Below are 12,194 nucleotides of genomic sequence, written 5' to 3' on the forward strand. Positions count from 1 at the left end.
ACACACACACACTCACACTCATGCACACACACTCACACACAAATACGCAAGCACACACATGCACACACACATACTTTCTCACACACACTCAACACACGTGTGCACACACATACACACTCACACACACTTGTGCACTCGGCTTCATGCTGTTAGGGAATATGGTGTATTTACACTGATGCCTCTGCTGCTTCAAATGAAAAACAACAAAACCCATTTTTTTCTTCTTAAATTGTTTCTCAGCCACTATCATTTGTTTTTCCATTGAGAACCCTTTTGGTCCGAGCCATGCTTACAGAAAGCTACTTCCTAATGCGTGAGTGTTGCCTTCCCAGCATCAAACCCCCATCCCTGTGTTCCAGCGATCTAAGCTTTAGATGAGCCGTGGAATTTCTTCCTGCCTGCTGGTTTTCTTCCTGCTGTGTCCACGCCAATGTGTGGCCCTTCTCACTGGCCTGTGCCTCAACCTAGTGTCCACCCGAGGGCCTGTGATCGCTTAAGTCCACCCAAGCCAGCAGACCTGTCGGAGCTTCACCTCCATAGGAAAGGACGACTTCCAGGAAAGGCCTCTGGCGGAGGCACAATGCCCACCCACAGGGCAAAGTGCAAAGGGCTCCCTGCCATGCACACCCCTCCTAGAAAGGCAGCAGAAGCGAGAGCTACCAGTCCCCGGCCTGGGCACACCAGGAATTCATAAGGCAGAGGTGAGAGGAAACAGGAGCTCTGGAGTTCAGGCTCCCAATCTAGATTGCTGGTGCGAGCTCCCCCCCAGAACCCAGTGTGGTCCTCTGTCAAGTGGGGCCCTTGTCTCCACCCTTGCCTCCCCTGGGGCAAACTAAGAAGGGGAAGGGGAGATGATGGCAAAGGAACGGGTAGAGGCCGAGGAGTTGACTCACACTGCAGTCTCACCTGTCCAAACACATACAGCAGCCCAACAGTGCCTCCCATCTGCCCGCCAAGGACTGAGGAGATCATGGAGTAGACGCCACCACTGCCTATCCCGCCACGCTCTGCGACGCCAATGCCAGACAGCACAGTGATGAGGGCCACAAGGATGACGAAGGACACCAGGAGCAAGCCCAGGAGCACACCTGTGTTTCCCTGCAGCAGAAGGGGGAGAGGTGTCAGACTGAGGAGCGACATCTTACTAGAGCTGTTCCCAAAGAAGCACTGAGCGTCTCACCCGCTGGGTTAGCCACTGCCCAAAGGGGCCAGGAGGAGAAGAGAAGTATGAAGTACCTCCTGGTTCTTCTTCTGAGCTAAGGCCTACAAGAAGTTTCAAATGGGTGGAGGGCCCACCCTTCAAACTCTAATGACTTTATACCACATGTGGCTAAGATGAACGCAACTCTAGAGACTCGCCAGCCCCGCTGGGGAGATGAGACAGCTCAGCAGTGGAGAGCACTTGCTGTTCTTGGAGAAGATCGGGGTTCGGTTGCCAGCACCCACAAAGTAGTTCACAACCATCTGCAATTACAGTTCTAGGGTATCCAGGGGGTTGATCTCCTGACCCCTCAGGCACCAGGCATGCATGTGGCGTACAGATAGGTAGTCAGACACTCCTATACACAAAAGTCAAATTAAAACAGAGAGACTCACCAGGAGCCTGCAAATCTGCCGTGCAGATAACCGTGACCTAGCATGAAAGGCTACGCGCGCTCTGCCATGCCCTTACCCACACCAGTACCCCTCACTAGGAAGCCCTTTCGACTCATCCCACGCTTGCCAGGTTAACTGCAAAGCAGCCTTGAAGACTCTGTACTCAGGATTTCTTCTTCCACTTGCTGTCATTGCCTGCCTGCAATCTTGCTCTGCATCCCAGACCAGCAAGGCAGCCTGAGCACCCCTGAATTGCAGGCCACTGGGAGAGGTACTTCCAGAGACACACTGGTCAACTGGCCTACCAGTGAGACCTGGCCAACTAGAAGCGCTCAGGAGACAAGCATGGGCTCTTCAACGATCCCCTCTCTCACAATTTTTTTTTATTTTTTATTTTAAAGTGTTGTGGGTATCTTTGTTCATTATGTCAAGCTCCTTGAGGAAATAGGACAGAACAGAAGTGAAATTCAAGACTGAAGGCGTAGCTCTCCAACAGAGCACTCGCCTATGAGGCCTGGGTTCAAGCCCAGCAAGCAAAACCAACAACAAAAAGAAACAAAAAATCCACAGGAGGCTCAGGGCCACACCAAAGCATAACAAACCATGGTGACAGTGCAGCAATAGTCACTGCCAGTCACACAAATCCTTGGCAAAAAAAAGAGGGATTCTGCACATCTGACCTAGTCTGGAGACATAAGCCAAGGGAGGGTCCCTTAGGGGACATCTGTCTACAGAGGGCTGGGCTCTGCAGGCCTACTGTGTGCAGTGGGAGCAGACAGGGGGACATCTGTCTGCAGAGGGCTGGGCTCTACGGGCCTACTGTGTGCAGTGGGAGCAGACAGGGGGACATCTGTCTGCAGAGGGCTGGGCTCTGCGGGCCTACTGTGTGCAGTGAGAGCAGACGGTGACGTCTGCAGAGGGCTGGGCTCTGCAGTCCTACTGTGTGCAGTGGGAGCAGACAGGGGGACATCTGTCTGCAGAGGGCTGGGCTCTGCAGTCCTACTGTGTGTAGTGGGAGCAGACAGGAAGCAGCTCCTCAGCTGTGCCTTCGCTATTTCACAGCGCAGAGTTGTCTCCCCATAAAACAGACGATGTCTGCCTCACAGCTGTCAGGAAATACTCAGTTTCAGAGAATTAAACACATTTACGTCACCTTGACAGCCACCTGTCACATAAGTGTTTGATAAGCCTTCCTTGCTAGATTTTATTTTGCTATAAATGCTATGCTATTATTATCAATCATTGTTACACAGCTTATAAATGCACCCAAGGCCTAGACATAAGGACATGAGGACAGCCGTGAGCTCCCTTCAGAACAAGAATGCCAACAGCCACGTGTGCCAAGCCCAGCTACTGCCAGATGGCAAAGGAAACTGCTGAACTCCTGGGTGTGGTGGCAGTGCTAGGCGGTAGGAGTGACACCAAGGGTGGAGAAGGGCTTGACAGAAGCCAAAGTGCCCATGCGGCTCCCTCCACTCCACCCATAGCGCAGCCCCAGGTCCCCAGGATGCTGGTATCCCCAAGACATAGACACCTGAGTGTTGCCGCTACCGACTTTGCTAACATTACACTTCCGATGAAATCCTACAGAACCATTTTCTTCTTTTGTTCACACTTGAAAGCTGTATACATGGATATAGATATAGATATATATCCATACATAAATAAATATCCATATATATTTAATATATTAATGTAAATATATTATTTATTATTTAATTAATGTTTAATGTATTAATATAAATATATATGGATATCTATTTATGTATGGATATATAAATATCCCATCCCAAGAACAACCTTGGCTCTTCAGGCCAGAACTGTCACTATAACAGTTCATAAACTGCCGGGCGGCGGTGGCGCACGCCTTTAATCCCAGCACTCGGGAGGCAGAGGCAGGAGGATCTCTGAGTTCGAGGCCAGCCTGGTCTACAAGAGCTAGTTCCAGGACAGGCTCTAGAAACTACAGGGAAACCCTGTCTCGAAAAACCAAAAAAAAAAAAAAAAACAGTTCATAAACTATGTCTCCATGTTGCTTTAGTGCTAATATTTTCTATTAAAGAAGTGCTTTTGGAGCCGGGCGGTGGTGGCGCATGCCCTTAATCCCAGCACTTGGGAGGCAGAGGCAGGCGGATCTCTGTGAGTTCGAGGCCAGCCTGGTCTACAAGAGCTAGTTCCAGGACAGGCTCTAGAAACTACAGGGAAACCCTGTCTTGAAAAACCAAAAAAAAAAAAAGTGCTTTTGGCATTATATCTATTTCAATTTCCTACCCTCGACACTCTGTCTTGTTTTTGGCATTGCATATTTATCTTTTCTTTTCATGATCAAAAGTCTGATACCAAAGGCAGAGCTGAAAGACAGAGGTTATTTTAGAACAAAAAGACAGACAAACTCAAAGCTGGCCTGTGACCCCTGCCTCTGGTGTTCCTGTCCTTGTGCGGTGTGCGGACTCCTGCCCTGTGTGGACCTGTTTCAGTGTCCCACAGAAGTGATGGACATCGTTTCCGAGGCTAGGACATTGAAGAGATGACAGCCACCACTGCATGCAGGAGTCTCTCCTACTGTCTGAGGTCTTGGTGGAAATCTGTAACCTCGGAAAGAGACAACCCCACAAGGAGATCAAGAGATGTGGCAAAAATCTACCATGTGGCATTTGGGCGATCCAGGAGAGACTCCACATGTGTTTCACGGCCAGCAACTGCGGCCTCACCGGGTCCTTGAGTATGTAGACCTCAGAAGCACAGAATACACACGCGTGCCATAGCTGCTGATGTTTTGGGGCAGTTCGTTACACAAATAGTGAATACACAACTTACATCTTCACTTTGGGGATGGATCATTTTAGATGGCCATTTTTTTTTTTTTTTTTTTTTTTTTTTTTTTTTTTGTACAGGGTTTCTCTGTGTGTCTTTAGCTATCCTGGAATTCTATAGACCAGGCTGGGCTCAAATTCACAGAGATACCACCTCCCTCTGCCTACTAAATGCTTTAATCCCAGATTGAAGGCATGCACCACCATGCCCTGCTTAGATGGCCATTTCTTAAAAATCAAATAAAAAAAAAAAAACAGATAACTAAAGGATCAGCGTGGAGCTGCCTTCTTTCCTGACACTGATAACTTCAGGGGAATAAAACAACAACAAAAAAAAAAACAACAACAACAAAAATATTAGCAAAGAGATTTAAGTCTGAGGCTTCCCAGGGGAACATTCTGCCTCTAGACTGCAACAGAAATGCCTTGACTCGAGTCTTACCTGACAATGTACCTCGTGTGTGTGTGTGTGTGCGTGTGTGTGTGTGTGTGTGTGTGTGCGTGTGTGTGTGTGTGTGTCCCACAGCACTGGCTATGTCTCTGGCAAGCACTTGTGGACAACAGTCCCTCTGAATGACTCTCTTCCTTCACCTCTCCAGCCCAATCCAGCCTTCAAGCCTCCAACTCCCCTTCCAGGCAGCTTTTCCAGACACCTTGCATCCACATCAGGGCTCCACCCCTGGGAGCCTTAATGCTCTGGAGGTCTCTACCACCACAGGGACAAAAGCTTGCATTTTACAATCCCGTTGGCAGCATTAGTGTCTGTGTAATTCTTAACCTGGTGGTCTTTTGTTCTGCCTGTTTGAGCTATTGATGTTCACTGTGTGAGAAGGCAGGGTGTCAGGGTGTAAGGGGTCTGGAAACCTGGCTCAGAGCACACATCTGCAAGGGAAGCACCCTAGTGCTATTTTTGCCCAAGGTATAAAAAAGAGGTCCTTTGTGCCCTGTGTTGAAGATGAACATAACCATCAGACTCTAGTACAAGAGGATCTTGTACCTCCAACCAAGCAGCCCTATGAACAAGGCCAGGAGCAGTGAGGGAGGAACTGTGAAAGAGGAACCACTTGCGCCGGGGTTGGTGTTTCAGAGGGGCACAAAGTGATGTGACAAATACCAGGAAGTCCAGAAGGGTCACAGACTAGAGTAAAAATCACTGTCTCTCTGATTCTTGCCCTCTTTCTAGTCCCACCCACAATAAGCCCTGACCCCATAGAGCCTGGTCCTGAAGCTCTCAGTGGGGAAGCTCTGAGGCCCAGGCTCCCAGGATTCATATTCTAAAAACACTGCCAGCCATACACTGCTTCCTGCTTCTCCTTCCAGAAGAATCTGTGCCTCAGGAGTCTATTCCCTAAGCTGTGGGATCCTAAATGCTCTTCCATGTCCCGGGCACACCAGAAAAGTTCCAGGGCCCCCAGCTCATCACTCACCACCAGCCAGCCGGTCCTCAAGAAAAGTACAACCCCAAAAATGTTGATCATGCAGGATGTGAACACACCATCCCAGGTCCCAAACAGCACCGGCTCCCACATGAACAGCTGGATCTTCCACCAGGGCTGGGGCTGGGCTAGGATGCCCTGCAAAGAAAACATAGTGAAGTCAGGTGAGCAGCTGACAGGACTGGGGGGGAGTGGGGTATGGGGAGAAGACTGAAGCAGACCAGGAAAAGGGATGGAACTGACAAAAAAAAAAAAAAAAAAAAAAAAAAAAAAAAAAAAAAAAAAAAAAAAAAAAAAAAAAAAAAAAAACCTCCCACCTTGGGGACATGAGTTCAAATCCCCAGCGCTCATATGAAAAGCTGTATGTGGCTGCACATACTAAAATCTCAGCATTGTGGGGCAGAGACAGGGAAATGCTGGGAACTCATTGGCTAGCCAACCTACTCAGAATAGGTTTGAGTTCAGTGGGATGCTCTATCTCAGGTAGGGGTGTGTGTGTGCGTGTGCGTGTGCATGTGCGTGTGCGTGTGTGTGTTGTGACTCTACAAAGGGATCCCTATTCTCTCTTAGTGGCAGGGTGGTTGCATCCATATGTAGTTAATTGTTTGGCAAACACCCAGCCTCTATGCAGGTGAGGTCATGTGACTGGGGGTAGAGCGTTAGAAGCAACAGTGGGGGTTTGAATTGATGGGTTGGGGCCCTGCCAACTGAGGCAGTATCTTTGGCTCCCAGAAATTTGCATTCCCTTCAGTCTTCCAGTGCCAGGCATGAGGGTGGCTTCTAGCAAAGGCTCCTCCCAATGACTGGGCACTTTTCATTCCTTCAGCCTTTCCCATACCTCTGTCCCAGGTTCTTCTGGTTAAAAGACCTGAGTAATTTGTTTCTCTGAACACTGACATCCTGCCTCCTACCCCTCTTTCTTACTAACATCCTAGGATCCGACAGTAAGCCTTGGCCGCTTAGCTTAGAACCAGAGATAGACCATTGATTCAGTGGGTTCTCTACTCATTTTTGCCAATTCAAAAATAACAAAAGCATTTATAAACCCCATGCTAGCTGGTTTCTTTGTCAATCTGACAGAAGAATCATTTTGAAAGAGGGAACCTCAATTGGGGAAATCGCCCCACCAGATTGTAGGCAAGCCTTGGGGACATTTTCTTGAGTGACAATGGCTGTGGGCAGGTGGCCTAGGGAGCTATAAGAAGGCTGAGGAAGCCATAAAGTGCAAGCAAGGAAGCTGCAATCCTCCATGGCCTCTGCGTCACTTCCTGCCCTGCCTTTCTTCCCTCTGTGACAGACTGTAACTTGGAACTGAAAAATAAAAAACCATTTCTTCCCCCAAATTCTTTTGGTCGTGGTGTTTTATCACAACAAGAGAAGCCTAACTGAGACAAATCCTCAACTGGAGACCCTTTACTAAAATGACCAAAAGCTAGGGTATACTGAAACATACACAAATTGGTAGTCCCTCAGGCTGGGAACTGCTCTTGCACAGGCTGAGGAATTTATTTAAATTTGGCCATCAGCAGAGTCCTCAGCACCCAAAAACCAAGTGGCAATGATTAAGAATCCTCGGCAGGACAGGAGAGAGGAAGATCTCAACGATATCACAAGAACGGTCTGCAGCTGGTGAGCTCATGAAGCTGCTTTTGACCAACTGTGTTGACGCCTCACTTGGGCCCAGAAGGTCAGAGTGCCTGGCGTTTCTGCCTTCACCCTGTGTCCAGCTTCCTTACTGTGGGTCACCCGCTCACCTCACAGGCATGTTAACCACGCACAGAGCATCTGTCTAGCTTAGCCCACACTCTGTCCAGGCTAAAGGCACAGAAATAACTTACTGTCCTAAATCTCCAACCACCTTGAATTCCAGCAACACCAGACCCTCGTAGGGCACCAGATGAAGGCAACTATCCATAGTGGTGAGGGTACACCCTGGAGAGGAAGTGATCACCTTCTAGAGCTAGGCTATGCCCCTCACTAAGCGGCAGCAATAAGGAGTATTTTTAGACTACCCTGCAGAGCCAGGCCACGCCTGGCCAGGACTGCTCATTTACGCAGACTTCTCACTCCCGCTGCACCCAAATCTTTTTCTGTTTAAACCTAAGACTCATGTCAGTATTCCCAAAGATGGACTAGGGGTCATTGGATCTCTTGTCTCTCAAATGTGGCCGACTGACTAAATCTGGTTTTCACCTTTGCTTTTTAAACTGTGTGTCAGGGATGGATGGCCAAAACTCGTGATGCTGGAACCTAAACTTTTGCCCTAAAAACTCTAGTTATATTATCTATAATCCAAAGAGAAGGCAGAAAAAAAAAACAAGACACAGGAGACAATCTAAGATCCAGAGTCAAAAGGGCCTAGTTCCGTGATGGCTGAGAACAATGGCCACACCTGTGACCTCAGTCAACGCTAGACAACTACACTGCTGAAAACAAAAGACCCCAGATGATGTCCCTTCCTCCCCTCCACACCAACCCAGACCCCAGATGATGTCCCTTCCTCCCCTCCACACCAACCCAGACCCCAGATGATGTCCCTTCCTCCCCTCCACACCAACCCAGACCCCAGATGATGTCCCTTCCTTCTCCCCTTCCCACACTAACCCACCAAGGAAAGGCCTCAAAGTGAGTCTACTCACTCAAGGCAGGGAAGGACAGAGGAGGGGATACAGGGTTGTTCTATTGCTGTGATGAAACTCCGTGACCAAAGAGCAAAGCTGGGGATAAAAGGGTGATTTGGCTTACACTTCCACATTGCTGTTCATTGAAGGAAGTCAGGACAGAAAACTCAAACAGGTCAGGATCCAGGAGGCAGGAGCAGATGCAGAGGCCCTGGAGGAATACTGCTTACTGGCTTGCTTCCCATGACTTGCTCAGCCTGCTTTCTTCCAAAATCCGAGACCACCAGCCCAGGGGTGGCCCCACCCACAATGGACTGGGCCCTAGCTGAAAAACTGCCTTACAGCTGAATCTCATGGAGGCATTTCCTCAGCTGAGGCTCCTTCCTCTCTGATGACTCTGGCTTGCGTCAAGTTGACACACAAAACCAGCCAGTACAAGGGAGGAAGGACAGGGGCGGGATGGAGGGAAGAAGGGCAGGGGAGGGGAGGAAGGGAGCATGGATTATGGGCGATCAGGGCATTTGGTCAGGGAGGAGGAACTAGCGGAATATAGTCTGCAGAGATTTTTCTATAGACCCCAAAGAGAGGATCCTGAAGGTTCCCAGCAGAAAGACTGATGGTCTTGACATGGAAGTGCCAATCACCTTGTATGCTCATTCCAGGTCATATTTAAATAGTATTGCACTGTACCTCATACATACGTGCATATTTTATGCCTAATTAAATGATGTGGGGTGTCCTTCTGTATAATGTGTTGCTTTATTGGTCGATGAGTAAAGCTGCTTCAGTCTGTGGCAGGGCAGAATAAAGCCAGGCAGGAAATCCGAAATAGAGTTATACATGGAGAGAGTAGGTGGAGGAGATGCTTTGTAGCTGCTGAAGGAGAAAGATGCCAACTGCCAGCCAGAACCTTACCAGTAGGCCACAGCCTCGTGGCAATACACAGATTAATAGAAATGGGTTGATTAAGATGTAAGAGTTAGCTAAAAATAGGCCTAAGCTATTGGCCAGACAGTGTTATAATTAATACAGTTTCTGTGTGATTATTCAGGTCTAAGCAGCCAGGATGAGAAATGAATTAGCAGTCTCCAACTACAATTAAAAATTTTAATTTGGAGCCAGAAGTTAACAGTACTTGCTGCACAAACCTGATGGCTTGAGTTCAGTATCCCACAAGGAAATGAGAGAAAACTGTTCCCTAAAAGTTCTTTTGACCTCCATATGTGTCCAATGGCACATGTGCCCGCCTCACTACCTTCCCCACAATATAAAAAATTAATTTAAAAGATGTAAGAGCCGGGCGGGTGGTGGCGCACGCCTTTAATCCCCAGCACTCGGGAGGCAGAGGCAGGCGGATCTCTGTGAGTTCGAGACCAGCCTGGTCTACAAGAGCTAGCTCCATGACAGGCTCTAAAGCTGCAGAGAAACCCTGTCTCAAAAAAAACACATAAATAAATAAATAAATAAATAAATAAATAAATAAATAAAAGGATGTAAGAGAGAAGGAAAAAAGGAAGCAGCAGGGAGAGTGCGAGGGTAGAAAGAGGACGGGAAGGGAAAACTGAGGGAGGAGGCTTCAAGAAATAACTGGGGAGTCATTAGGCTGGAGATGCAGAGGGCCCTGTGAGATTCTGGTCAGTCCTGACCACCGGCTCTCAGCCCCGCAGCGCGTCTGTGTCTGCTCATACTAGTTCATCTGCCTTTCCACAAACCAGAAATGCAGAAGCTCAGCAACTGCTTGGGGCCTCAGAGCAAAGATCTGCCAGCTGAGACTGTCCTGGAACACAAAGCACCAAGGGACAGGGCTGGTAAAACACAGGCTGGTTAACTAGGCTCCCAGGCTCCAGACTGAGGACACAGCCCAACTCCTGTGCTGGTGTGAGCTTCTGTCAGGCCTGTCATGGGTCCATTATTATCAGCGACAGTCATAACGGCAGCCATCAGCAATGCAAAGAGTTACCAGGCTTGCCTCCAAATCAATGCTCTGCTCTCTTGAATCCCACAGACCTGGAGACAGGTGGGATGGCCCTGCCTGGAGATAAGAAGATATCTGGCTGACCCAAGTCTTCCAGTTGGGGCTCCACCCATGCCCAGGTGGGGGGTATATACTCTATTACTATACCACATCACTTAAAGGCAATGTGTCCTTTTCTTCCCTGCGGGCCCAACATCCTGGGCCTGTGTCCATCTGGTCTACCCTGTGAATGCTCATAGACCATGTTCATCTTTCCACTCTGAAGGCTGTGGAAGCCTTGACCCTCACACTCCAGTGCATCACCCTGAACAGTGCTTGACTATAGCAGGTTCAAACCTCAGGACAACCTTTGACTTTGGGAAAGGCAGCAGAGCTGCTGTCAGCTGGCTTGGTGACTGAGCCACAGACGCATGTTTCAGGGTGCTGGGGTGGGGGGCTTCCACCTTCTTTTACAAGTGGTCAAAGACTTTCACTTCTGGCTTTGACCACAGTTGCAATCCCAGTGTTCTTATGGAGAAAGACTCCTTAAAGTCAGTGGAAGAAAAGAAAGAGAGAGAGAGGAGAGAGAGGAGAGGAGAGAAGGGAGGAGGGGGAGGAAGGAAAGAAGGAAGGAAGAAGAAAGCCAGAGAGAGAGAGAGCGAGAGGAGAGAGAGAGAGATGAGAATGGAAATGGAGACCCTTAGCATTGAACGCCAGTCCCAGTACCCACAGAGCCTCCAGTTTAACTTTCCAGAGCCCGTGGAAGTGACTCGCTGCCTCCCAGGCATCCCTGTAGAAGTAGCAGCATCTGTACTAGTCCAGCCTCACCCCACACGCGATATCATGCCATGATATCATGACTGTCCGAGTTACTGTTTAGGAGAATGTGGTCCAGACTACTAGACCAGCACAGCGACTGCCTGTTCAGGTATTATGAGGGGCAGAGCTACCACCTGCAACAGAAGCAGACACATCAGAGGAGAGGGCAGGGTCAGTTCTCACCCTACTTCGCTGGAAGAGGAGAGAAAGGATGGGAAAAGAGGCTAGGATGACAGATGCCAATGTGAAGCCAATTCTGGGGGGTGTCAGGGGTTCCCTGATCCCAGTTGTTAGCAGCTGCCTTTAGAACATAAAGCTCTGTCCTCAGCTCTGGACTATCCGTTTCAAAGTAACAAGAATCTCATTCAATGGCTCACACAGACATGCAGGCTGAGCAAAGGAAAGTGGCAAAAAGCCAGTGGGTGGGTCAAAGCCAGTGGGCCTGATGCACGGAACACTGGGAAGCAGGTGTGCCCGTTGAGCAAGATGAACACTGTAAAGAGCAAATCTGTCATTCTCGTGTGTCTTTCTGTTTCTGCAATAACCCTGACCAAAACCAGCACGGGGAGGAGAGAGTCTATTTCAGTTCATACGTTACAATCCATCATCGAGGAACAGTGAGACAGGAACTGAAGCAAAGGTCATGGAGGAAGGCTGCTCCCTGGCTTGTTTTCTCTGGCTTACCCAGCTCCCTTCTTACACAGCTCAGAGCCAACTGCCAAGGGATGGCACCACCCACAGCAGGCTGGGCCCTCGGACACCAATTAGGAATTGAGAAAACAGCTCATAGTCACGGCCCCAGGCCTGTATGACCTTAGCAACTTTTCAGTTCAAGTTCCCTCCTCCCAGGTAACATCAGTCCCCCAGAAAGGGAAAGGATGCTTAGGAGTGGGTCCCTCACTCTCCTGAGGACCCCTCAGCCCTCTGGGAAGCTAATGGGAGTCTGGGTCTCTGG

General features: G+C 49.1%; 1 protein-coding gene across 1 annotated transcript in view; it reads right to left on the reverse strand.

Moving 5' to 3' along the window:
* The window catches only part of Slc12a8 (solute carrier family 12 member 8), a 135,934-nt gene extending 124,007 nt beyond the window's left edge, over positions 1 to 11,927 (reverse strand). Inside the window, exons 1-3 of the mRNA XM_038345979.1 lie at positions 11,833 to 11,927; positions 5,837 to 5,983; positions 907 to 1,098 (exon numbers count right to left, since the gene is read on the reverse strand). Of these exons, the coding sequence (XP_038201907.1) occupies positions 907 to 1,098; positions 5,837 to 5,983; positions 11,833 to 11,847 (354 nt within the window). The 5' untranslated portion in view covers positions 11,848 to 11,927. The remainder of the gene's footprint in view (positions 1 to 906; positions 1,099 to 5,836; positions 5,984 to 11,832) is intronic.
* Between the last annotated feature and the right edge of the window lie 267 nt (positions 11,928 to 12,194).

Source organism: Arvicola amphibius, chromosome 10, assembly GCF_903992535.2.
Source record: "Arvicola amphibius chromosome 10, mArvAmp1.2, whole genome shotgun sequence".
NCBI classification, from domain to species: domain Eukaryota; kingdom Metazoa; phylum Chordata; class Mammalia; order Rodentia; family Cricetidae; genus Arvicola; species Arvicola amphibius.